General features: G+C 43.2%; 1 protein-coding gene across 5 annotated transcripts in view; it reads right to left on the bottom strand.

Annotated features, from left to right (window-relative positions):
- Positions 1 to 11,395, bottom strand: part of trappc8 (trafficking protein particle complex subunit 8) — a 28,047-nt gene extending 16,652 nt beyond the window's left edge. The window contains exons 1-8 of one of the 5 annotated variants that reach the window (XM_023823616.2): positions 11,074 to 11,395; positions 7,924 to 8,118; positions 6,621 to 6,689; positions 4,518 to 4,607; positions 4,039 to 4,213; positions 1,395 to 1,548; positions 977 to 1,076; positions 308 to 576 (exon numbers count right to left, since the gene is read on the bottom strand). In XM_023823616.2, the coding sequence (XP_023679384.2) occupies positions 308 to 576; positions 977 to 1,076; positions 1,395 to 1,548; positions 4,039 to 4,213; positions 4,518 to 4,607; positions 6,621 to 6,689; positions 7,924 to 8,118; positions 11,074 to 11,230 (1,209 nt within the window). In that variant the 5' untranslated portion in view covers positions 11,231 to 11,395. Of the gene's footprint in view, positions 1 to 307; positions 577 to 976; positions 1,077 to 1,394; positions 1,549 to 4,038; positions 4,214 to 4,517; positions 4,608 to 6,620; positions 7,025 to 7,923; positions 8,119 to 11,073 lie in introns of those variants that run through there. The other 4 variants (XM_023823615.2, XM_023823617.2, XM_023823618.2 and 1 more) reach the window with 4 other exon arrangements.
- Between the last annotated feature and the right edge of the window lie 9,038 nt (positions 11,396 to 20,433).

Here is a 20,433-nt window from a genome sequence, read left to right on the forward strand (position 1 = left end):
AGCCAGCGTCCAAGGTCAGGGGGTGACAGGCCTCTACCTTAAAGCACAGATTGTCCAAGTCTATTCGACAGTGAGCATTAAAATGACTTAGTATTAAGCATGACCCAAGTTCAGCTTTGCTGTATTGTGTCTACCAGCAGGGGACAAATTGGAGATTTGGTGAACAGGTCATGTCTTATGTGTTTAGGATGTTTGGGCTGTAAACACACCCCTGAATAAGCAATCGCCAGAAATCAATGCACCGGCGCCGGGGATCCAATATCACCACTTGGGCATGGGAGGTAAAGTTCAGTCAAGAAACACAAACCTGGTCATTGAGCTGCCGAATGTTCTTCTCAATGTGAGGCAGGAGGCCCCTGAATGTGAACTCCTGGATGAATAAGCGGATGCGGTCATGGTCACCAAGGGTCAGGCAAGCCCCGTGTGTGGCAGGGGCAGCACATGGCTGCTTCCTGATGTCGACCGCAGGCCCCGTCCCCGGAGGCTTGATGTCATCGATGCATTCCATGTGGGTGGCGACATTGCTGGGGTCATCCAACTGCAGAGGGTGGTCGCTGTTTACTCTGCCAACATCGTCTGCAAAAGACAGCAAGAGGTTTGAAATACAGAAACAAGAAGCAGCAGTACCTGCACACCAGCCCATCAAGCACATAAACAAAGAGGCAGCTGGTAATACCAACCAAATGCCAAGGATGTTACCATTAGATATGTGTAAGGGTTACACACCTTTACACAGCCAAAGCCAACCAACAGAACCCAAAGACCAACAAACATCCAGGGCTCTAACCATAACCCAACCTGCCCTTAGTGGCACCAGCAGGCTGAAACGTCCAGCACCAGGGGATGTAACAGAACTCAGTGAACAGGTACAAGCTGGAAGAAGGAACATCCATGTTGTGGCCACCAGTCTAGTTTTCTGATCCTACGCTTGGCACAGGCAGCAATGAAAGAGGACTGGTACAGCACTTTCGTTTACCTTTAGCGGGCAGGTGGAGCCCGTCAGTTTCGGACGCGTTCATGCTGTTCTCAACAATCACATTGTTCACGACCACCGCAGAACCCTCTTCAGGCAGCTCCTAGGAGATGTGTGAATCTCAGTCAGTGGTTTGAGAAACCAGGCCCAGATCAGTTCAGGTGGGTCTCAAGAACAATTTTAGAGTGCAAACTAAAAAGTTGGTCAAAATTCGTACTATAAAATGATAGGGAGTCAGACAGGGAAGGACCAGGCAGAATCTGCAGAGAGGCGCACCATACTGACCATGTATGAGCACCAAATGGTAGCCATAGCAACGTTCAATACGACCAGGAGGATTCAGGGGCAAACTGAGCCTACAGTATGATAGTTAGGGAACACTACCATCTGTAGGGGAAGGACATTTTCCCAAGGAACAAACCTGGTTCTGCAAATTATTTCTGTGCAAATACTGACTCCAGGGATCCGGAATCTGCTCATCAGGCCCGAGCGTGGACGTCCGTGAGTTGATTTTGAGCAGATAGCACGCCTGGGTCCCGTACCTCTGCTTAATGTCCTCGTAGATAGACTCGGCCCTGTTGGCAAGAAGTAAACCTGTCTGTGACTCGAAAGGCATCGCGTTTCAAAATAATACCAGTAACAAAGCATGTGCTCTAGAGAAGAGAAAAACAAAGCAAAATAAATCAATGCCCTGGCTGACAAAACAAATGGGATCAAATTCAGCCTCTATATAACTGTCCGTATGGGGAGGGCAGACACAAGCTTCAGTGCATTATAAATCCAATACAACTGGAAAAGCAAGTTAATTGTAGATTAAATGTCTATACTCTCATTCAATTTCTTCACATTAAAGCTACAGAAAAATCTGAAGGGTGACGAAAAGCATTGGCATGATGACACTTATAGCTCAATAAATGCTGCCCTCACATTGTTCCTTAATGGGAAACCAGCTAAGAAAAACAGAGCAAAAGGCTGTCATGTTCCCATCAGCACCAGGAAGCCTGAAGTCCTAGACAGACATGCTGTCTACAACCAAGTTACCAAAAAGGTTGTAAAATGTAAAAAACAGAATGAAATGATTTGTGAATTATGTAAACCCATATTTAATTGAAAACAGAATGAAATGAAGATAACATATCAAATGTTGAAACTGAGAAATATTGTTTTATGACAAATATATGCTCAATTTAAAAAAAGTTGGGACTGGGGCAACAAAAGACTGGAAAAGTTGTGCAATGCTAAAACAAAACACCTGGTTGAATATCTCACAACTAATTAGGTTAATTGACAAATTGGTCAGCAAGATGATTGGAGGGCTCTTTTTATACCCAGAGAGGCTGGGTCTCTGTGCAGTGAAGATGGGGAGAGGTTCAGCACTCTGTGCAGTGAAGATGGGGAGAGGTTCAGCACTCTGTGGGCAAGTAATGCAACAATTTAAGAATAATGTTCCTCAAGATTTTGGGAATTCCATCATCTATGGTGCATAATATAATTTAAAAATTCCAAAAATCCGGAGAAATGTCTGTGTGCAAGGGACAAGGCCGAAAACCAGATTGGATAGCTGTGATCTTCAGGTCCTCAGGCGACACTGCATTAAAAACAGACATGATTCTATAGGGGAAATCACTGCATGGGCTCAGGAACACCACTGAAAACCTTTTTGTCTGTGAACACAGTTCATCTATCCATCCACAAATGCAGGATGAAACTCTACCATGCAAAGAACAAACCATATCTTCACATGATCCACAAATACCGCCGATGTCTGTCATTTAAGATGGATTGAGGCAAAACGGAAAACTGTCCTGTGGTCTGACAAATCAAAACTTCAAATTTTTTTTGGAAATCATGGAAGCCGTGTCCTCCGGGATAAAAAGGAGAGGGATGACCCAGCTTGTTATCAGCAGACAGTTCAAAATCCAGTATCTGTGATGGTATGGGGGTACCTTAGTCCCCATGGCTTGGGTAGCTTACACATCTGGGAAGGCACCATTAATGCTTAATATACAGACGCTCCTTTACTTACGAATGAGATATGTTCCGAACTGCTGTTCGTAACTTGAAATGTTCATAAGTCATTATTCAACATATTTAAGGGTATACGCAAGTACAAAGAACTAGGATGCTGTGAGTACGCACGCTACGCTGCTGCGCGGCGGGAGTAGCGGCCAGAAGTCGTACTAGGTGAAAAAAAAATTGATATTGCGGACAGGAAATGGGAGCCCAATGAACACAATTTGGACTTACAGTCCTCTTTGTATGTCTGAAAGTTCGTAAGTTGAAAGATCGTAAGTAGTAAGTAGAGGAGCGTCTGTATATAGGATTTGCCGCAACATATGCTGCTATCCAGACAACATCTTTTTCAGAGAAGGCCTTGTACATTTCAGCAAGACAATGACAAACTGCATCCTGCACATATTACAACAGCATGGCTCCATAGCCTGCCTGCAGTCCAGACCTGTCAGCCACTGAAACCATTTCACACATCATGAAACGAAACATACAACAAATGAGACCACCAACTGTTGAACAGTTGAAATCCGATATCAGGCAAGAATGGGTCAACATTTCACTTTCAAAACCTCAGCAACTGGTCTCCTCAGTTCCCAAACCTTTAGAGTGTTGTTAAAACAAGAGGTGATACAACACAGTAGTAAACATGCCCCTGTCCCAACAAGTTTTGAAATTTGTTGCTGGCATCAAATTCACATTGAGCATGCATTTGTCATAAATCAATAAAAGGTCTCAGTTTTAACATCTGATAAGTCATCTTTGTTCTATTTCCAGTTAAATATGGGTTTAAATGATCTGCAGATCATTGCATTCTGTTTTTATTTACATTCTACACAATGTCCCAACTTTTTTTGGAAATGGGGTTGTATATGGTTGTCAGCATGTGACATTGACTGCATGAAATCAAATAAAAGTAATAGCGATTCAACAACTGCCTGGAACCTGGCATGAGCTGCCAGCTGTGTTATATCCTTCCACAGCCACACCTCGCTCATTCAAATGGCAGGCGGGAGTGTGACTTCAGCGAGACGTCCTGCCCCGGGTAGGCGTACCTCTGCTCGTCACCCTCGCTGACGTCATGCAGCAGAACGTAGTACTTCAGAGTGTTGGGGATGAACCACTTGGGGTAGGCATGCTCGCTGCCATGCTGGATGCGGTGCTGGTCCTGGGACAGCTTGAAGAGCTGGTCCACGGGCGAGGCCTCGTGCGATGTCACCACAAGCATGCCTGAGGGAACGTGCGTCAAGGGAAGCCGGGAAGGCCGAAAAGTGAAAGTGAAAGTGAAACCATCTGGAAGTGAAACGAAGACCAGGCAATGGGGAGCTGGGATGGCACAAATGGATCAAAAAAAAAAAAACAGGCCTAATGGTTCCATTGTTTGCTTAGGATTCTACATTCCTAAAGTCCCTCAGCATTAATGGCTGAATAACCAGAGGCTCAGGAGCCACGTGAGACACTGGTTGCTGCCCACAATATTGTCAGAGGTGGGCTTGGTATGTAGCCATTTCCGAGCAGGCTGATAAAAGGATACAGGCCAGGTAGTGGTTGAGAAACTCGTGGTCGGAGGCTGGCATGGACTGGAGGAAATTTTCTCGGTAAGCCTCAAACCAGGGAGTCGTGGCTGGAAAGGAAGGCGTACCAGACCCTTAAGAAGCTGGGTGTGAGGGTACTTCACTCCTGGGAGTGGTACACATGTTCTACACTAGCTTAGAGGAAAAAAATGCACAGCAGGAGGACAGACTATACAGAATTGTCACCACTGCTAAAAGACTGTATCTAACAGCAAAAATGACTAAAGACGAGAAGACCGGAGAGAAAGCACATTTCAAGGCAAGATAGCTAAAAATGCTCAGGAAAGTCTTTTTTTAAACACTCCAAGTGATACCTGTGAAACAGACTTATTACTCCCAATTAGTCTACATGATTCAGTGCCCCTGGAAATAGGGGTATACAGCAAAGAGGTCTACTTTTCCATTTAAAGCCTCAATCTTCCTTATGTGAACAATCTCACTCCATGTGTAGCTACTAGGCCTACTGCCAGCTCAACCCTACCACCATCCCGTCAGGAGATTCGGACACTCCATCTTTCTGACAAGGTCTTTAGCATGCATTGGCTTGGTGAGACAGGGGGCCAAGTCCTCAGGGGGTCAAGTTGAACTTTTTTTGTTCGACTGAAACCCAGGAAACTCCTAAGCTTGCAAGAAATACTCATTATCTGAATTCCGTGACATCTGACTAACTGTTCAAATGTTGAACATTTAGATCTTTATGGAACACAACTCCATTCACTGACGTCTTCAATTCACAGAGGACCAGAATTAGCTTGCCTCGAATTATACATAGCTCCTTTTATCTCTCCAACAAACCGAAATGCTGAAGTTAAATTAAGCAGTAAACAGGTCAGCTAAGCATGGAAGCCATCCAAGCACTCCATCATTTACCCTCAGTGGACTGCTGAACTGGAAAACTCCTTCTGTCTACACCTCTTCACCAATAAGACGATGCATGTATGAGTGCTTAAGCTTGAAAAGTAGCCAGCTTCCACTACCCTTTGATAATGTGGTCTACAGGTAACAGCACCCACTCCAGGACCCTTCACTTGATTAAAGAGTGCACACCATCGCATTAAATCAATGAGCAAGAGGGCTAGCAGGAAGACATCAAGCTACAGGGAAAATCACAACAGAGCTAAAAGATATTACACATAACAAAAGGGGAAAATAGGCCAAAGCCTAGATTCACAGCTGTCCGAAATTCAAACAGTGGTCACTTTAACCGCATATGTAGAGTTGTATCTCCAAAAGACAAACATTGAATTGATCACATCATAGCATTAAAATCTTGTAAGTTGGGTAACTCACTAATGCATTCTGTTTTTGCTTCCTTTTCTATGTAGGGTGCTCACATCTTCAACGATTAAAAAAAAAAAAATCAATAACATTAACCTGTTCCAAAATAGAGTTCCGGCCAAACAGGAAGCCCAGTTACAGGAAAAGGAAGTGACAACGAGGTCCAAAATTTCCATTTCCAGAATGTGACCACTGTTGAATTGGATCAGGTTTATTGTTGTGTGAGGGCATGGGTACAAAAAGTAAATTGCAGATGTTTACATTTACATTAGTGAGTGGACTGCACAAAGAGTGAGCCACCTTCATTGTAGAGATAATACTGATCAGACCAGGCTTCCAAATCAGGTACTGGATCATGGACAAAGTGAAGATCTCAGCCAAAGTGGTGGCCCACACTTTGCCTGACCAATACAAAACAAATAAAACAAATCACAAAATTTTTGCTCACAGCCAATCTATAATTCTGTTAAGCAGCAAGAGAATTTGATTCACTCGGGAGATTTCAGAGCTCATTAGTGGGTCGATTTCTCTTCATATGAGAATGCGGTGCAATTACTTTTTGTAACCATATCAGAATATTTACAAGTGCAACGTCTAAAGCTCTAAACAGATACACAGCTAGTCGGACTAAGAACAGACATGATTCTCCACCCTAATTGAAAACATCAGACAAAAGATAGAGCAGGCTGTGGAAGAGTTAGTCAGATTGGGGAGGGGGGCAGGCAGAAAGAAAACAGAATAAGAAGAAGCAAGGGAGGCCCCCCTACACCATCTTTTGGGAATACCTGTATAGAACTTGGATTTGCTCAGTTCCATCAGTGTGTCTTTCCAACTATAGTACCAAGGAACACTAGCTTTAAGCGAGCCATCTGATGGAAATAAAATACACGTTCAGGTTACTGGCCAAGGCCCCCAAATCCGAGCGTCAAGAAAAATCAATCTGCCAAGAAAAACACAAGTCTCACACACCTTCTACATTTCTACACACTCCCTGAAATCTTATGGTCAGGAAAAGGTTATGTAGAGTGTTAGCACTGTAATAATTCATGTGACAATCTCCGTCACGGTAGGTGAGGAGATAAACCACATGCAGGCAGGAGAGGAACACAGTCAATTTTGTCAATTGTTTCAACAATCATCTACGACTCATACACTGGATATTGTTACATTTCACCAGCATGTGAAGCGTCTTACCAGGAATTCCATCCAGAAGATTTTTATTAAAGGGGGAGGGGGGAGAAACAGAGCATCATTAAAAGTTGTCTTTAATCACAATTTCAAAACATCATTCCTGGCATTTCATGAGCTCTCAAAACAAGAGGCTAAAGACTCACCACACAAGATAACATTACAAGAAAGCACCTCAATAAAGAGATTTGTTTTCATTTCCACGTGGGATTTAAATGACGGGAGAGACATCGTCATGGAGATGGATCCTTCTGGAGCCTCCTTCCTGTCCATTCTAACTGCAGCCCTTCAAGCCTGACGTTCCAGTGGCCAGGCTACCCCTAGTGTGCTAAGTCTGAGATCCTTTCAGGACTTTCCATCCATGTTGTTTCACCTTTCGCTCTAGCGATCTGGTTTTAATCACTGAGCTGTGATCACGCTGCCCCAACTGGCAGGCTGACATTGCAAATTTGCCATCTTTCACACAGCTTCTGTGATGTAAACTGACCTTGAACGGAGGCAGAAGCTAAACAGATAAATTCAAATCAGTCAACCCCAGTTTGTGGACAATGATGGAATATAAGAATTTTTGCTACTAGCCAAGTGGGCTAGTTCAGTAAAAATGTAGTCTGACATGCATTTTTACTAGCCAGCAGGCTAAGTACTAAATTACTCAGTCTAAATTACTCCACCCCTGGGTGTGGTAGAAAAAAAAAAAAACCTAGATTTGCCATTTGACGGAAGAAATCTGAGCAAGTTAGGATAAAGTGTGATAAAACAGTTTTGAGTGTCGCAAGCATACTGGACAATAAAAGGACAACATACTTAAGACCTCTCCTCTCATCAGCTGCATCCGAACATGGGCCAAGCCCCACCGTTTGACCTTCAGCTCTTCTCCCAGCTGCCCTAACCCTAACTTACCGCTGATGTTGAGGTCATAATCCCCAGCCGTAATCACGTTAGTCACCAAGCCCTCGGCTGGCTGGCTGGCTGACACCACCTCATTGAGCAACCGGCGAGTGGTGGCATGGTGGGGAGGCTCGGTCACCACATTGGACACGCTGATCTTCAGGTTCTTCACCACGTGGATCTGGTTGTTGGGATCTCGCATGTGACCTGTGTGAAACAGCGGTGAGGACATGGTCAACAAGTCTAACCTGCTATTCAATAGCTCACTTGTTGGGACTTCTTCAGAACATATTCCAGGATGCTCCCCACACACCCAATTAACTCCAGATCTTACGCAATGCTGCCAATTATCAAAACAAAAGTGTTTCAGCAGATGAATATGAAGATCATTCGAATGCTGGTGGTAAATACACCATTTTTTGTTCCTATAGACAACTACAGAATGTTGCGTTGTGGCCAAACTATACAGCATAACAACCAATGCTCCAGGGTTTAATGCTTTCATTAAAGCAATTACAGAGTCTTGCTCATCTCCACAGAGAATTCTTCAAGAGCATTACAAGCACAAGCTGTCACATAGTTGTCGATGGTCTTGATCTTGGGCTCAGAGAGAGTCTCATTTGTGAACATCAGCAGTTTTTTTTCCCCAAAGACATTTACAAGAGCTGTGAAAAACTGCCAACTATCTCCCAGCTCTGCCTTCTCAAAATTCCTCCATCACCATCATCCTCCTATGGATTCCATGACCACGTAATTATGTCCAAACAGGTTAGTCTGAAGGCAAATTTCAGGAAAGAAGAGCAGTGAACCACACAACCTACTAAGTATTTCCTGTTCAGTAGTTTCAAGATTCTGCTGAATGATGACAGTGATCTATTTGAATCATACAGACAAAAACTGCAGTTAAAGTATTAGTATATTTTTCCCACCTGATTAACCTAACCTGATGATGGAGAATAAGATTCCTGTGTTATTTCCACAGTGGGGTTGACTATGCACTTGTAATGTAACCAATTATGTTCTTTAAATTCATAAAAATGCAGTACATTCGCCAAATCGCAATATTCTGAATAAGCCAAATAACTATATACAAGGAGTCAGTGTGTGAACATCAGATTAGCATCAAAAGACGCTTGTTTATTTTTTTTCCTTCTGCATTTTTAACCAAGATTTCTTGTTGAGTATCATGTATCAGGCTTTGTTGTTCACAACAACTCTTGTGCTGACCCGTCTGCCTGGACAGCAGGGTATGCAGTTTATGTCAAGTTGGCTGCCTTTAAAAAAAAAAAAAAAAAGGGAGAAAAAAGGAAAAAGAAATCATACACACTGTTCATTACAGTGGCCTGCGACAAACAGAATTCAGGAGATGTTGCAGTCTTTTGGAAAAACTGGGAACATATTCAAAGCAACAAGATACGATATTGAATAAAATCCATCAATAATATAGGAAGTAGAATTAACAGCACATGAAGTTCATCCAAATACAACTAATTAAACTTGAACACACCCAGTTTAAATGATGACATCTCTCTGGCTACATTTTGATGTATAATGAATGGTTTCAGGAATTATACAAACAGGCACATATCTATTTAGTTGCCTTCGTTTCTCTGTATGCAGCTTGGAACCAAACGATACATTGTTCACAGCACCATGCTTCAGAGAGGCGACACAGACTATCATCACTGTTTTACGAAAAGAACAGAAGCATGCAATGATGTTCCAACCACATGTAAAACAAATGAGGATACCCAGTTCAAGCAATTTACGTTACTGCATCTGCATTTACTTCCATACCGAATATCAGAACAATATCCCATACTGAAACGAAAATACAATTGCCAGTGATGGAGAGAAATAAGTCAACAATGAAAGCCTCAAATGAGTTTAGTAGAATCACACATATATTTGGCATTTTAAAAGCTTAACTTCTTCAAGCTCCCTTATGTGGGCTACGTCTGTTATGGATTCTCATTACTCTTAATGAGCGTTTTACTAAACCCCTTCCCATGTGCGTAAATTTAGAAAGTTTGGGCACGCCCAGATGCCCCGATTTTAACACCTGACACAACATCAGCTATGCTCGCATAACGGCTAACGCTGAAATTTTAAATATTTCAACTGTACATCGTGTTTTATTTATGAGGGCTATTAGGTGACCGCTAGGGGTAACGACACAAAAACGAAGGCGTTTATGTGCAGAAGTGAAACTAATGAGAATGTTAAGACTGTAACTTGTGGGGAAAACTCGCCGGATTTACAGCTAACATCTAACCAAATTTTATCGCATGAAGAGCATTTACATAAAAAAATAAGTCTGTCAGAGGTAATACACATAAATGCTCTTGTTTAGAATAAGACAGAAAGACTTGAGTATTGCTGCATACATTTGAATAATCTTTTACATGGTTAAACGTGAGCTCAAAAATGATTAAAATGTTTTTGTCATCCTTTTTAAAATCATATGCGTTGTTGAGAATCATTTGCTCGATCTGCAGGCATTTAGCGGATTGCATTAAAGCCGGCATTGTATTGCGACTTAAACACACCGAGAAAAACAATCAACTCAGTGTTAAGAAGGAGAAACAGACCGATAGTCGGATTAACCAAGATTCATCAATAAAACAAGTACGTATATAGAAACGGATATTCCTGAACAAGATCTCAGGGAGGCCAAGAAAAAAATAGCAATTATTTGACAAACGCAGACAGAAAAGGGTGCTTGTCTATGCGCAAAACACTGATCATCAGATGCCTAGTTAAACCACCTCCCGATCCCACAAAGGGTGTTCCTACCCGGCACTACCGGCAATAGGATGTACCTATTCTGCAACGGCGCGTGCTTACGGACTCTATATCCGACGGGGCAATTTCTTTGCCTTAAATGCACATCCCATTGTATGCGGCAATAAAACCAAACCTTATAGCAATGTCAGAGTCCCCCAACACTGATGAGCGTTTCAAGTGACAAGGTCGGAGAAGGAGCAGGCCCGGCTCGCCCGGACTTGCTTATCCCACCGGCCCTTCCTGTCACTTGACCGGCCGCTAATGACAGCGACGGATTAATGCCGAAGGCGACGGGAGCTGGAATAAACGGCTGTGCAGGTCCGCAGACAAGCCCCGTTAACGCAGTGTGTGATGTCGTGCGGCAGCGATACGAACCTTCAGATGTGAGCCGGCAGAAAGGCCTCACCAGCTCGGAGAAATTCAGGTTGTTTTTCCGAGTCACTTTCTCCGCATATTCGCTGCACAGGACAGCCACCATGGGAACGAACGAGTCCTGGACAAACTCCTGCACGGATTGAAGACACTGAGCCATCGTGCTCCCCGCCGTTGTCTCTGCACAAGAACCAGGAGATAGCGGGGTGTGATTTGTTTTCTGCCTGCCTACACAGTGAACCGCTCCTGAGTTGAAAACAACTCCCTTACTGACAGCCGAAAGCAGCCATGTTGGAAACCTCGGTTACCCTGCTGATTGATTTGTTTCCCGTGATGCACCGGCCTGGTCATGTGATCCTGAGCCAACTGAACAGCAACATGAGCGGTCATGTGACTAAAATGAAACGTATAAGTGGAACCGCCGCACATAACCGAGCTATCTTTGTTCATTGAGTTTATGGTGAGTCCGTTCATTTATATCATGTAGTGATATGTTACCTTCTTAAATATCCATACATCTGGAAAAACTCCTGCATGGTGAAAAACTCCTGCATGGATTCGGGGCAGTGTGTGGAATAGCAGGCTAAATCTGAGATCAGGAGGTCGTCAGTTCAAACCCGACCCCTGGTCATATCTGATGGCCTTTGAGCAAGGCGCTTCACCACCAGCTCCATGGAGACCATTGCAGGTGGCTGCCCTGCACTAACAGGTTTGCTCTCACCTACATTTGTGTTTGTGTGTCACGGAGAGCAAGATGAGGTAGGCAAAAAGAGAATTTTCTCACAGGGATCAATAAAATATCATAATTTCATCTTCCAGCCACGTACAGTATGCTGGACAGGGTTACTCAAACATTTAAAATACAAATGAATGCATGGTTGCCAACTTACACATCTGGCACAAGAAATCTTACAGCAAATCTATATTATTCCATCATAACAGTACATACTATTTATTACCTTGTAAAACTCTTAGATAAATGTAAATGTATGTAAAGACTGGAAAATCTCACTCCAGTCAGCTGACCAAAATTGGCAACCCTAAATGAATGTTACATTTACATAGCACTTTTCAAGACACCCAAAGTGCTTTACATAACCAATGGGGAGCCACTTCAACCACCACCACTGTGTAGCCCCCACCTGGATGATGCGACGGCTGACATTCTGCACCAATACACTCACCAGACAGTAGCTAAGGTGGCGAAGGGCAGGATAAATTAGATGATTAGATATAGGGGATGATTAGGAGGCCAGATTTGATAGGGCCACAGTGGGCAATTTAGCCAGGGCATCAAGATCCCACCCCTATTCATTTGAAGGATGCCCAGGGATGTTTTATGACCTCAGAGTCAGGACCACAGTTTTACATCTTATCCAAAGGAGGATACCATTTTTACAGCACATTATCCCCATCACTGTACTGGGGCATTGGGATCCACACAGACCACAGGATGGGCTAACTTGTTGGCCACACCAACACCTCTTCCAGCAGCAACACAGCTTTCTTAGTTGGTCTTTCATCAAAGTGCTGGCAAAACCCAAATTTGCTTAGCTACAGATGGATTAAGTAGTCAGAACTGCAGGTGGTATGAGATATGCATGTAATGCATATATCTTACTATATCCCATGTGTAAATTCCAGCCTCACCAGTATTAATTCCACTTTTCATTTGTAAATTCAATAAGTAACAGGTGTTAAAATTATTAAGGTCAACCTTCGTTATGGTTTTAACTTGAAATAATGAAAAACCATCTGATATCACTGCCGTATGCACACAAGCACTGAAAAATAACTGCAGCCTACACCACGAACGAGCTATTGTCATATTATAATCATATTAGAATAATTGTTTTATGAGCTGTCTCAATACTTTATGCAGGCCACAATTGTATAGTTTTGGTGAATTTTTTAGAATGACTAAAGTGTAAAATATTTTGTTACCCCCCATTCAAATATCTGCAATGCATGTACACTTGCTGGTCACTTTATTAAGTCCACCTTCTAGTACTGGATTTGACCCCCTTTTGCCTTCAGAACTGCCTTAATACTCCATGGCAAGATGCTCAAAACATTTCTCAGAGACGTTGGTCTATGTAGACTGTTGTGGTCTTCTGCTGCTGTAACCCATCTGCTTCAAAAGTATTGTGCATTCAGAGATGCTCTTCTGCATTCTGTACCTTGGTTGCCCAGAGAACGGCTGCTCACTGGATGTTTTTTGTTTTTCAGACCATTCTCTGTAAACCCTAGAGATGGTTGTGCAGGGAAATCTGAGTAAATCAGCAGTTTCTGAAATACTCATGCCAGCCTGTCTGACACCAACGACCATGTCACATTCAAAGTAACTTGAATCTCCTTTCTTCCCCATTCCAGTGTTTGGTATGAGCATTAACTGAAGCTCCTGACCTGTATCTGCATGATTTTATACATAGTGCGAACATATGACTTATTGGCTGATCAGACATGTACTTCAATGACCAGTTGGATTAGTGTACCTAATAAAGTGGTCAGTGAGTGTACATTTGGTCATCAAGCAGGTGTGACTGTCTCCCTCTGCTGGACATAATCTTCTAAGACTTTCTGGAAATAATTTATACTTCACATTTAGCTGAGGAATGTACATTTTTCCTTATTGACAGCTACAAGTAAAAAATGAATATTTTTATTTCTACAAACAATAATTAACTTGGTTTCTAAAGTTGAATAATGCAAAATACTGCGGCATATCTATTAGACACGGTGACACGACAATGACAGACTGAGGTTGAACCAGAGCACTTTTATTGATTGTCCTAAAAAGAACGCAACACAACCAGTCAGCAAGAGCAAATCTTACTACACATATACTAAGCATTGGAAACACAGAGGGGGGGTCACACATTTTCACCACACATTAAGACTTGGTGGGGGGGGGGGGGGGAGTACTCAAACACATAGCAGCACACAAAAAAAAGTAACAAGTACAGAAATACAGCAGATGGGAAATTATAACAAAAGCTATACTGTAACATTAAAAGGGGAACTAGCAATGATTGCAAGACGAAGAGCGAATTCATATGTACACAATAGGCATACAGGGTTTCCTGTCATTGTGACCCCACGAAGTCCTGGTAGTATTCAGGGCTGCGTCAAATCCTCTGTGGCCGCTGGGTCCCAAGTCCAACACTGTGCTCTTCAGTCCTTAACTGCCAGGGTACTCACCCTTTGTCCTAGAGAAGGGTGCTCCGCGTGGGCCAGGTGTTGGTACAGAGCCAGGCGATTGTGATGCAACACGACAGTCCTTTACTGTTCTGGCATCTGCACTCTGCACAGCACATCAGTTATTGGCTCCAGGACCTCCCTGGGACTCCTCCAGTGGCAGTCCAGCTTGGATGACCGCCTCTTCCTCCTGATGGGGCAGTACACCAGAATAGAGTCCGGGGGTTGGAAGGCCTGTCCCCAGCGGTGGGCATCATATACCTGTTTCTGTTTAGCCTGACCGGCCCCTGCTCAGTCTGCACATGCTTCCAGAGCTGGCACAGCTAGTGCAGTCCCGGTGTCACCGGCGCTTCCTCCTCAGGGGGAACATCAGCTCCAGCAGGGTGCAGCTCACGGCCAAACAAGAGGGCAATGCATGTGGAGCCGGTGCTGTCCTGGTGGGTCCCGGTCACGCTGGTGCTGGCCGAAGAGGATCGCCAGTTGTGCGGCTAGGGTACGAGGAAAATGCTCGATCCGTGGCAGTGGATAGGAGTCCTTCCAGGTCATTGTGTTCTGTCGTCGATAACTGACACAAAAGTGCTAAGAACCGTCCTTCTTGATGACAAGTACTGCTGGAGCCGCTCACAGGCTGTCAAACGACTCGGTGACTAATGCTGCTGTTTTCCATGGTCCTAGACAGCGTTGTAGCTGTGTCATGAGTGGGAGCCTTCCCTCAGGGGCCGTGGGGGCCACCCTCTTCCCTCGCCACACGGAGACAGACGTCCCTCCTCATTTCATCCACAACCGCTGGTGCTGGCTGTTGCACTGGAGGGCCACTACGCCCATGCCAAGGGCTGCCCCCAGCACTTCGATAGCAGCCCCCAAGCAAACTAACAAGTCCAAGCCAATGATGCAGTGGCCTTTTCACTTTCATCACACATTAACACACGGTCATTTTGTATGATAAGGTCAGTTTTGCATCTTCTTTGTCAGACACTTGAAGTCAGATGCTGAAGTCAATTGTTCGAACTTCACATGCTACATAATTGTTCTTCATGATTATTGCTGCTCCATTATGACCATGGACATCAGTTGAAGTTGTTCATAGGCATCAGCTTCTTATTATTCAATTATTCATTAATTCGGACAAAACCAAAGACAAGAACACAAGTCTGGGTAACAAGAATGGGTCACCAACAACTGTCCCTTACTACCAAGAGGACTACCCAGAGCCTAAGTATGGATACAGTGGACTTTGCAATGCATTGGGCTGAAAACCCAAACTAAATTAGACCTACATTATGACTTGATGGCTGGTTATCAGCGTTTTTTAGTTTCAGGGCAGTGAAATATTAAACCGCCTTGGCTTTTAAAAGTGTCGCTGTCAGGCTAACAGTTTGACATGTGACATGATAGAGCTCAATGCGATAGGAGTGATCCTGAAGGCTTCTGGCTTGTATTGACTGAAGACCTGCATCAACTTCATACTTTCAAAGGGTGACAGAACATTTCTGTATTTAGAGGCAGCAGGTAAGATTACCATTACTGGTTCCTCTCTGGCTTGATCCCACAATTATACTTGACAGATTAAGAATTACCGATTACACAGAGAATGAGAAAAATATACATTGCAGTTTTAGCTCTACAAAACAGTTTCAACATAAAGTAATCAAAGCTGTCTGTCAGTGCATGCTTTTATCTAAAGCCATTTACAATTGCGAAGGCAGTGTTGGTCAGTCACTGGACCAGTTAAGGTTAAGTGTCTCACTCAAAAGCCCAGTGGTGAAGTTACTCTGACACTAGGATTTGAACCTATGACTTTTCAGTCATACTCAAGACATCTTAACCTGCTGAACCACACAACACCACCTGTTAGTGAGTGAAGTACAGCAAAATTGTAGCATTTAACAGGCATAAACATTCAGGTATGGAAAATGGGAGCTCACAGCTTTCCTCACGATACGATACATTATCGATTCCTTAAGCCAACGGTTCGATTTTTTTTGATACCTCAGAAATTCCCGCGATGCGATACGATTCGATTCAGTTCGATACTGGGGATAGTAGTCGAAATGATGAAATTTCACACAATCCTTTACATTTCAATGGTTTAAAAAAGGCAAATATAATAACATTTTATCATATTTTATTGGGAACTGTAAACAAAATCTAGTGTAGTCAAGTATGTCCCATAAATCAAGCAAAATAAAGTGCAATAAGGTAAAAATAAAAACTTTGGATGGATGTAGATTAACATGGTGACTAATTTTTATTTTGAATCAAGTCTTCTCCAGACAAATACAAAAGTGTAACAAAAAGTATGTCCATAACTGTCATGACCTGCTCGTATGACCCTCTCGTGTGCTAGAGGCTTCTTACTTGGTCCAGCTCCCCCATTCATTTTTATACCCTTTCTTAAGTTTAGTAGAAATAAATTGGAGGCTAACTAGGCGACTCGGTAGCTTGCAGCAGCTGGCGCGGTTGAACGCGTCACCCATCCTCTATTTTTTATGCCATACGATCTACCCACACTACCTTTGCAATCTACCAGTAGGTCGCGATCGACGTATTGGGCATCCCTGGTGTAGACCATGTATACGTCGGAGTGGATCATGAAAACAATACTGGAACAGGCCAGAAAATAAAAACGCATGTATCGATATTTATGCGGTCACATCGATGCATCGGATCATTTGCCGTTGAATCAATATATCGATACAAATCGATGTATTGTTTACACCCCTAATTCCTATAAGGGCCAAAACTATTATCTCCATTGGAGCACACCGCAACAGCATCCTGACCATCAAACACAAGTTCCTCTATGCACTGGGTTTCTTGCATGACCACTTGACCATCTTGACCACATAAAGGAAGGTATTTTGCAGCCTTCCAGCAGGTGGAGACAGGGTGGAACCTTTTAAAGTTCCTCAGATCCACAGTACACTTTACCCAGTATTAGAGTTAAATATGTAAGTGCCGCCACAACAAATTCTGTTGGGTCTGTTCAATCTCCGAAGGCAACAAGTACAACTTCAAAAAGTACAATGACATCATCTCAAGTCCCTTGAATGTGCCCTACGATTACAAATCGTTGACGCACTACAGCAAGATCGCTTTCCAGAAGGGCTCGGAACCCACCATTGTCACAAGGATCACAGAGTTTGCGGACGTGATTGGTCAGCACATGGAGTTCAGCGACAGTGACCTGATGAAGCTGAACAGACTGTACAATTGCAATAGGTCTCCTGACCTGACACATTTGACACTGTCAGCAGGTTACGCCAAATTCTGCTGTCAATTTAAAATATATGTAAAAAATGTTAACTTGCTTATAATCAGCAGACAGCCATCAAATGACAAAACATGGCAGCAATGAGGTAATAATTTATACAGAAAAAAACACATTTATTCCACACACAGCACATCCCTTTATTACATACATACTGCTAACATACTGTGGCCATATGTGTAGTTATGGGGAATATCATAATTTTGCCAACACCTTTGAGGATCTTGGTAATATAAAGAATATTCTTCAGGTAATTGGATGTGAATCATAGGGATAAGAAATTCTCTCAGGAGAGAAATGGGAGATGAAACAAAGCACCATGTCCTGAAAAGAGCACCCTGTGTTCCTCTATAACCACAACATCCACCTTCCTGGACTCCTGCAGTTTGGAGCAGGCCGACATCTGTGGGATTGTCCAGAACAAAAACAATAATGGCAACTGGGAGCGAGTGACAGGAGTCCAATCAGGACCTCGTACCGACTACACTATCATGGGCAAGTGCAAGGCTAGCTGCCCATGGGATCAATTCAAATGATGACTGAGTATTCAATGGAACCTACGGCACTCAACCTCTTTGACTTTGGGCTTGCCTTTACAGTGTTTTAGGACACACCGTTAAGTTTTCTATGCTTGAGAAACTTTCCCAGAAGAATCCTGAATTTAGGATAATTTATGTAACTTTATTTATATTCAGATACAGATATACACTGGCATGGCACTAGTGCTCATATACAAAAACTTACTGACTGGATACCAAGAATAATTTGTGTCATTTTTCATAATGTAATATGTTTCTAATAAAACACTGAAAACAGCTGAAAACAACAACAGCGGGAGCAGCAGTGACAGGCTTAACATGTAGGTCTGAGAATATGATGACGTCAACCCTCAGGGCACGGCGAGGCACATCAGGAGGGCCTCTGGTAGGCATGGGAATGATGAAACATACTGCTTCACTCTTCATAGTTCAGTTTTCCTGAATGTTTGTAGGTACAAAGACAATGAATTAGGCACCAGAAATACAGCTGCAAGGGCAAAGATCAAAAGAAGGGAGTGAACTTTGTAATAAATACATTTTCAAGCTGCATTTATGTAGTACAGACACAGGTCGGGTTAAAACTTTCAGTTTTACTGCTACATAAACAATGATAAGGTCTGTGGCCTGAAATGCAAACATTTTTTCTTCTGTACCTTTCAGCTTTTGCTTCAGTTCTGTATTTCCCAACAAAGCATCACTTTACTCAAATATGTTTTTCTACTGTTTCTCAAAAAAGTACTAATTTGTTGCTTGACCTCGTTGTGTTGACAGTCTCCATTTTCTGTTTTTATTCCCCCTGTGGAGTTCTGGCAGCTTCATCACACTAGTCTGAATGTTTCCAGAAAGTTCTGAGTTGTATTCATTGCCAGCAAAGGCCCCAGTGACTCCCTGAGGGGAGGATCTATTGATGACATAAACCTCTCAGAGACCAAATGCCTAGTGCACACGAGGCACATCAAAGGTTTTGAGCGTCTCCTAGCAATAGTTCTACTAGGCGAAATGATCACCCGCCCTCAGTTCCTCTCCCGAGAGGGCTATACCTCAACAGAAAGACGGACAGCCCCAGAAACCTCGGCATCTGTGTCCAACTGACATCCAGGCTTGATGATGACATGCCCCAGTGGCCTTGTCTATGGTAGCAGAGTAGCAGACCACCACAATGCTGTTGGATCAAAACCCAGACATCCACCATCAAATGTCCAATCAGTGGAGCATCCCCACTGGTCCAGGGATGTAAGATGTTGTTGGTGAGCATTGGCAATACCAAAAATATTGTACATGCTAAAAAAAAGAAAAGAAAAAAAACAGGCCAATGAGAAGGGAAGTCAAACCCTGTTCCCATGTGTGTGCTGATATTTCCTCCAGTTTCGTAGGTTATTACTAATGATGTCTCCCTTATCTTATTATTCACCATTCCTGCAGACCTCTGCACACCGCACCCAAACTTTGGAAGGCTTTTCACTCTCACGTGTCAATTGGACTCTATAACACAATTTGAAACTGCCATTAAAACTCTTCTTTTTACACTGGCTTATTCACTTTGAGTCCATCTACTAGAAAACTAATGACTTACAACTTTGTCTGATCTTATTGCTGTTATTGTTTTTATTATTGTGAGGTGAACTAATGTGTCCTGAAAGGCACCTTAAAAATTATTGGTAGTAGTAGCAGTATTAAAAGGATGCAACTACTGTGTTGTGTACCCATTTTAAATTCCATAAATGATATAAATACTATACAGAAATGGCTGCATCATTTCAGGAAGGGGACTGGGCTGAGATGAGACGTAACATGACAGCAAGGAACAGGGTCTGGTACCTACAGAGCATCATACCAGCAATGATTAGAGCAACACATAGCCATGGTCAGCTGGAGCTATGCTATCTGATCACAGGCAGAATCAGAGGGGAACCTCTCCCCTCCAGCACCCCCTGGTGGTATCTGCAATAGCAACATCCATGTTCATGCTGGCTGCTTTGGTTGTGGTCTCTGGCAGCATAGCACATGCCAGGAAGTACAACAGGTAGCTGGAGGGAGAAGCAGTGCTTCAAAATGTGTGTGTTACAGGAAGCAGTGTAAGCAGCAACATGTAAAACAGTCACTGTGCCATCTCACATCCTGTAGGCATGCTAAGCTGTAAAGAGCATGTCTGGAATCAAAGGGAATCATTTTAAAAGAAATCCTTTAGACCTAAATAGAAGGTGGCGAATGGCTCAGCTGGTTAGGATGCTGGGCTTGAGATTACAAGGCTGCCAGCTCAAATCATAGGCCCTGCAGTAATTAGCATGGCCCTTAATCCTCATCTGCTCCTGAGAATGACTGAACCAATAAAAAAAAAAAACTTCCTTTTCAGTC

The sequence above is a fragment of the Paramormyrops kingsleyae genome, chromosome 1 (assembly GCF_048594095.1).
Source record: "Paramormyrops kingsleyae isolate MSU_618 chromosome 1, PKINGS_0.4, whole genome shotgun sequence".
NCBI lineage: Eukaryota > Metazoa > Chordata > Actinopteri > Osteoglossiformes > Mormyridae > Paramormyrops > Paramormyrops kingsleyae.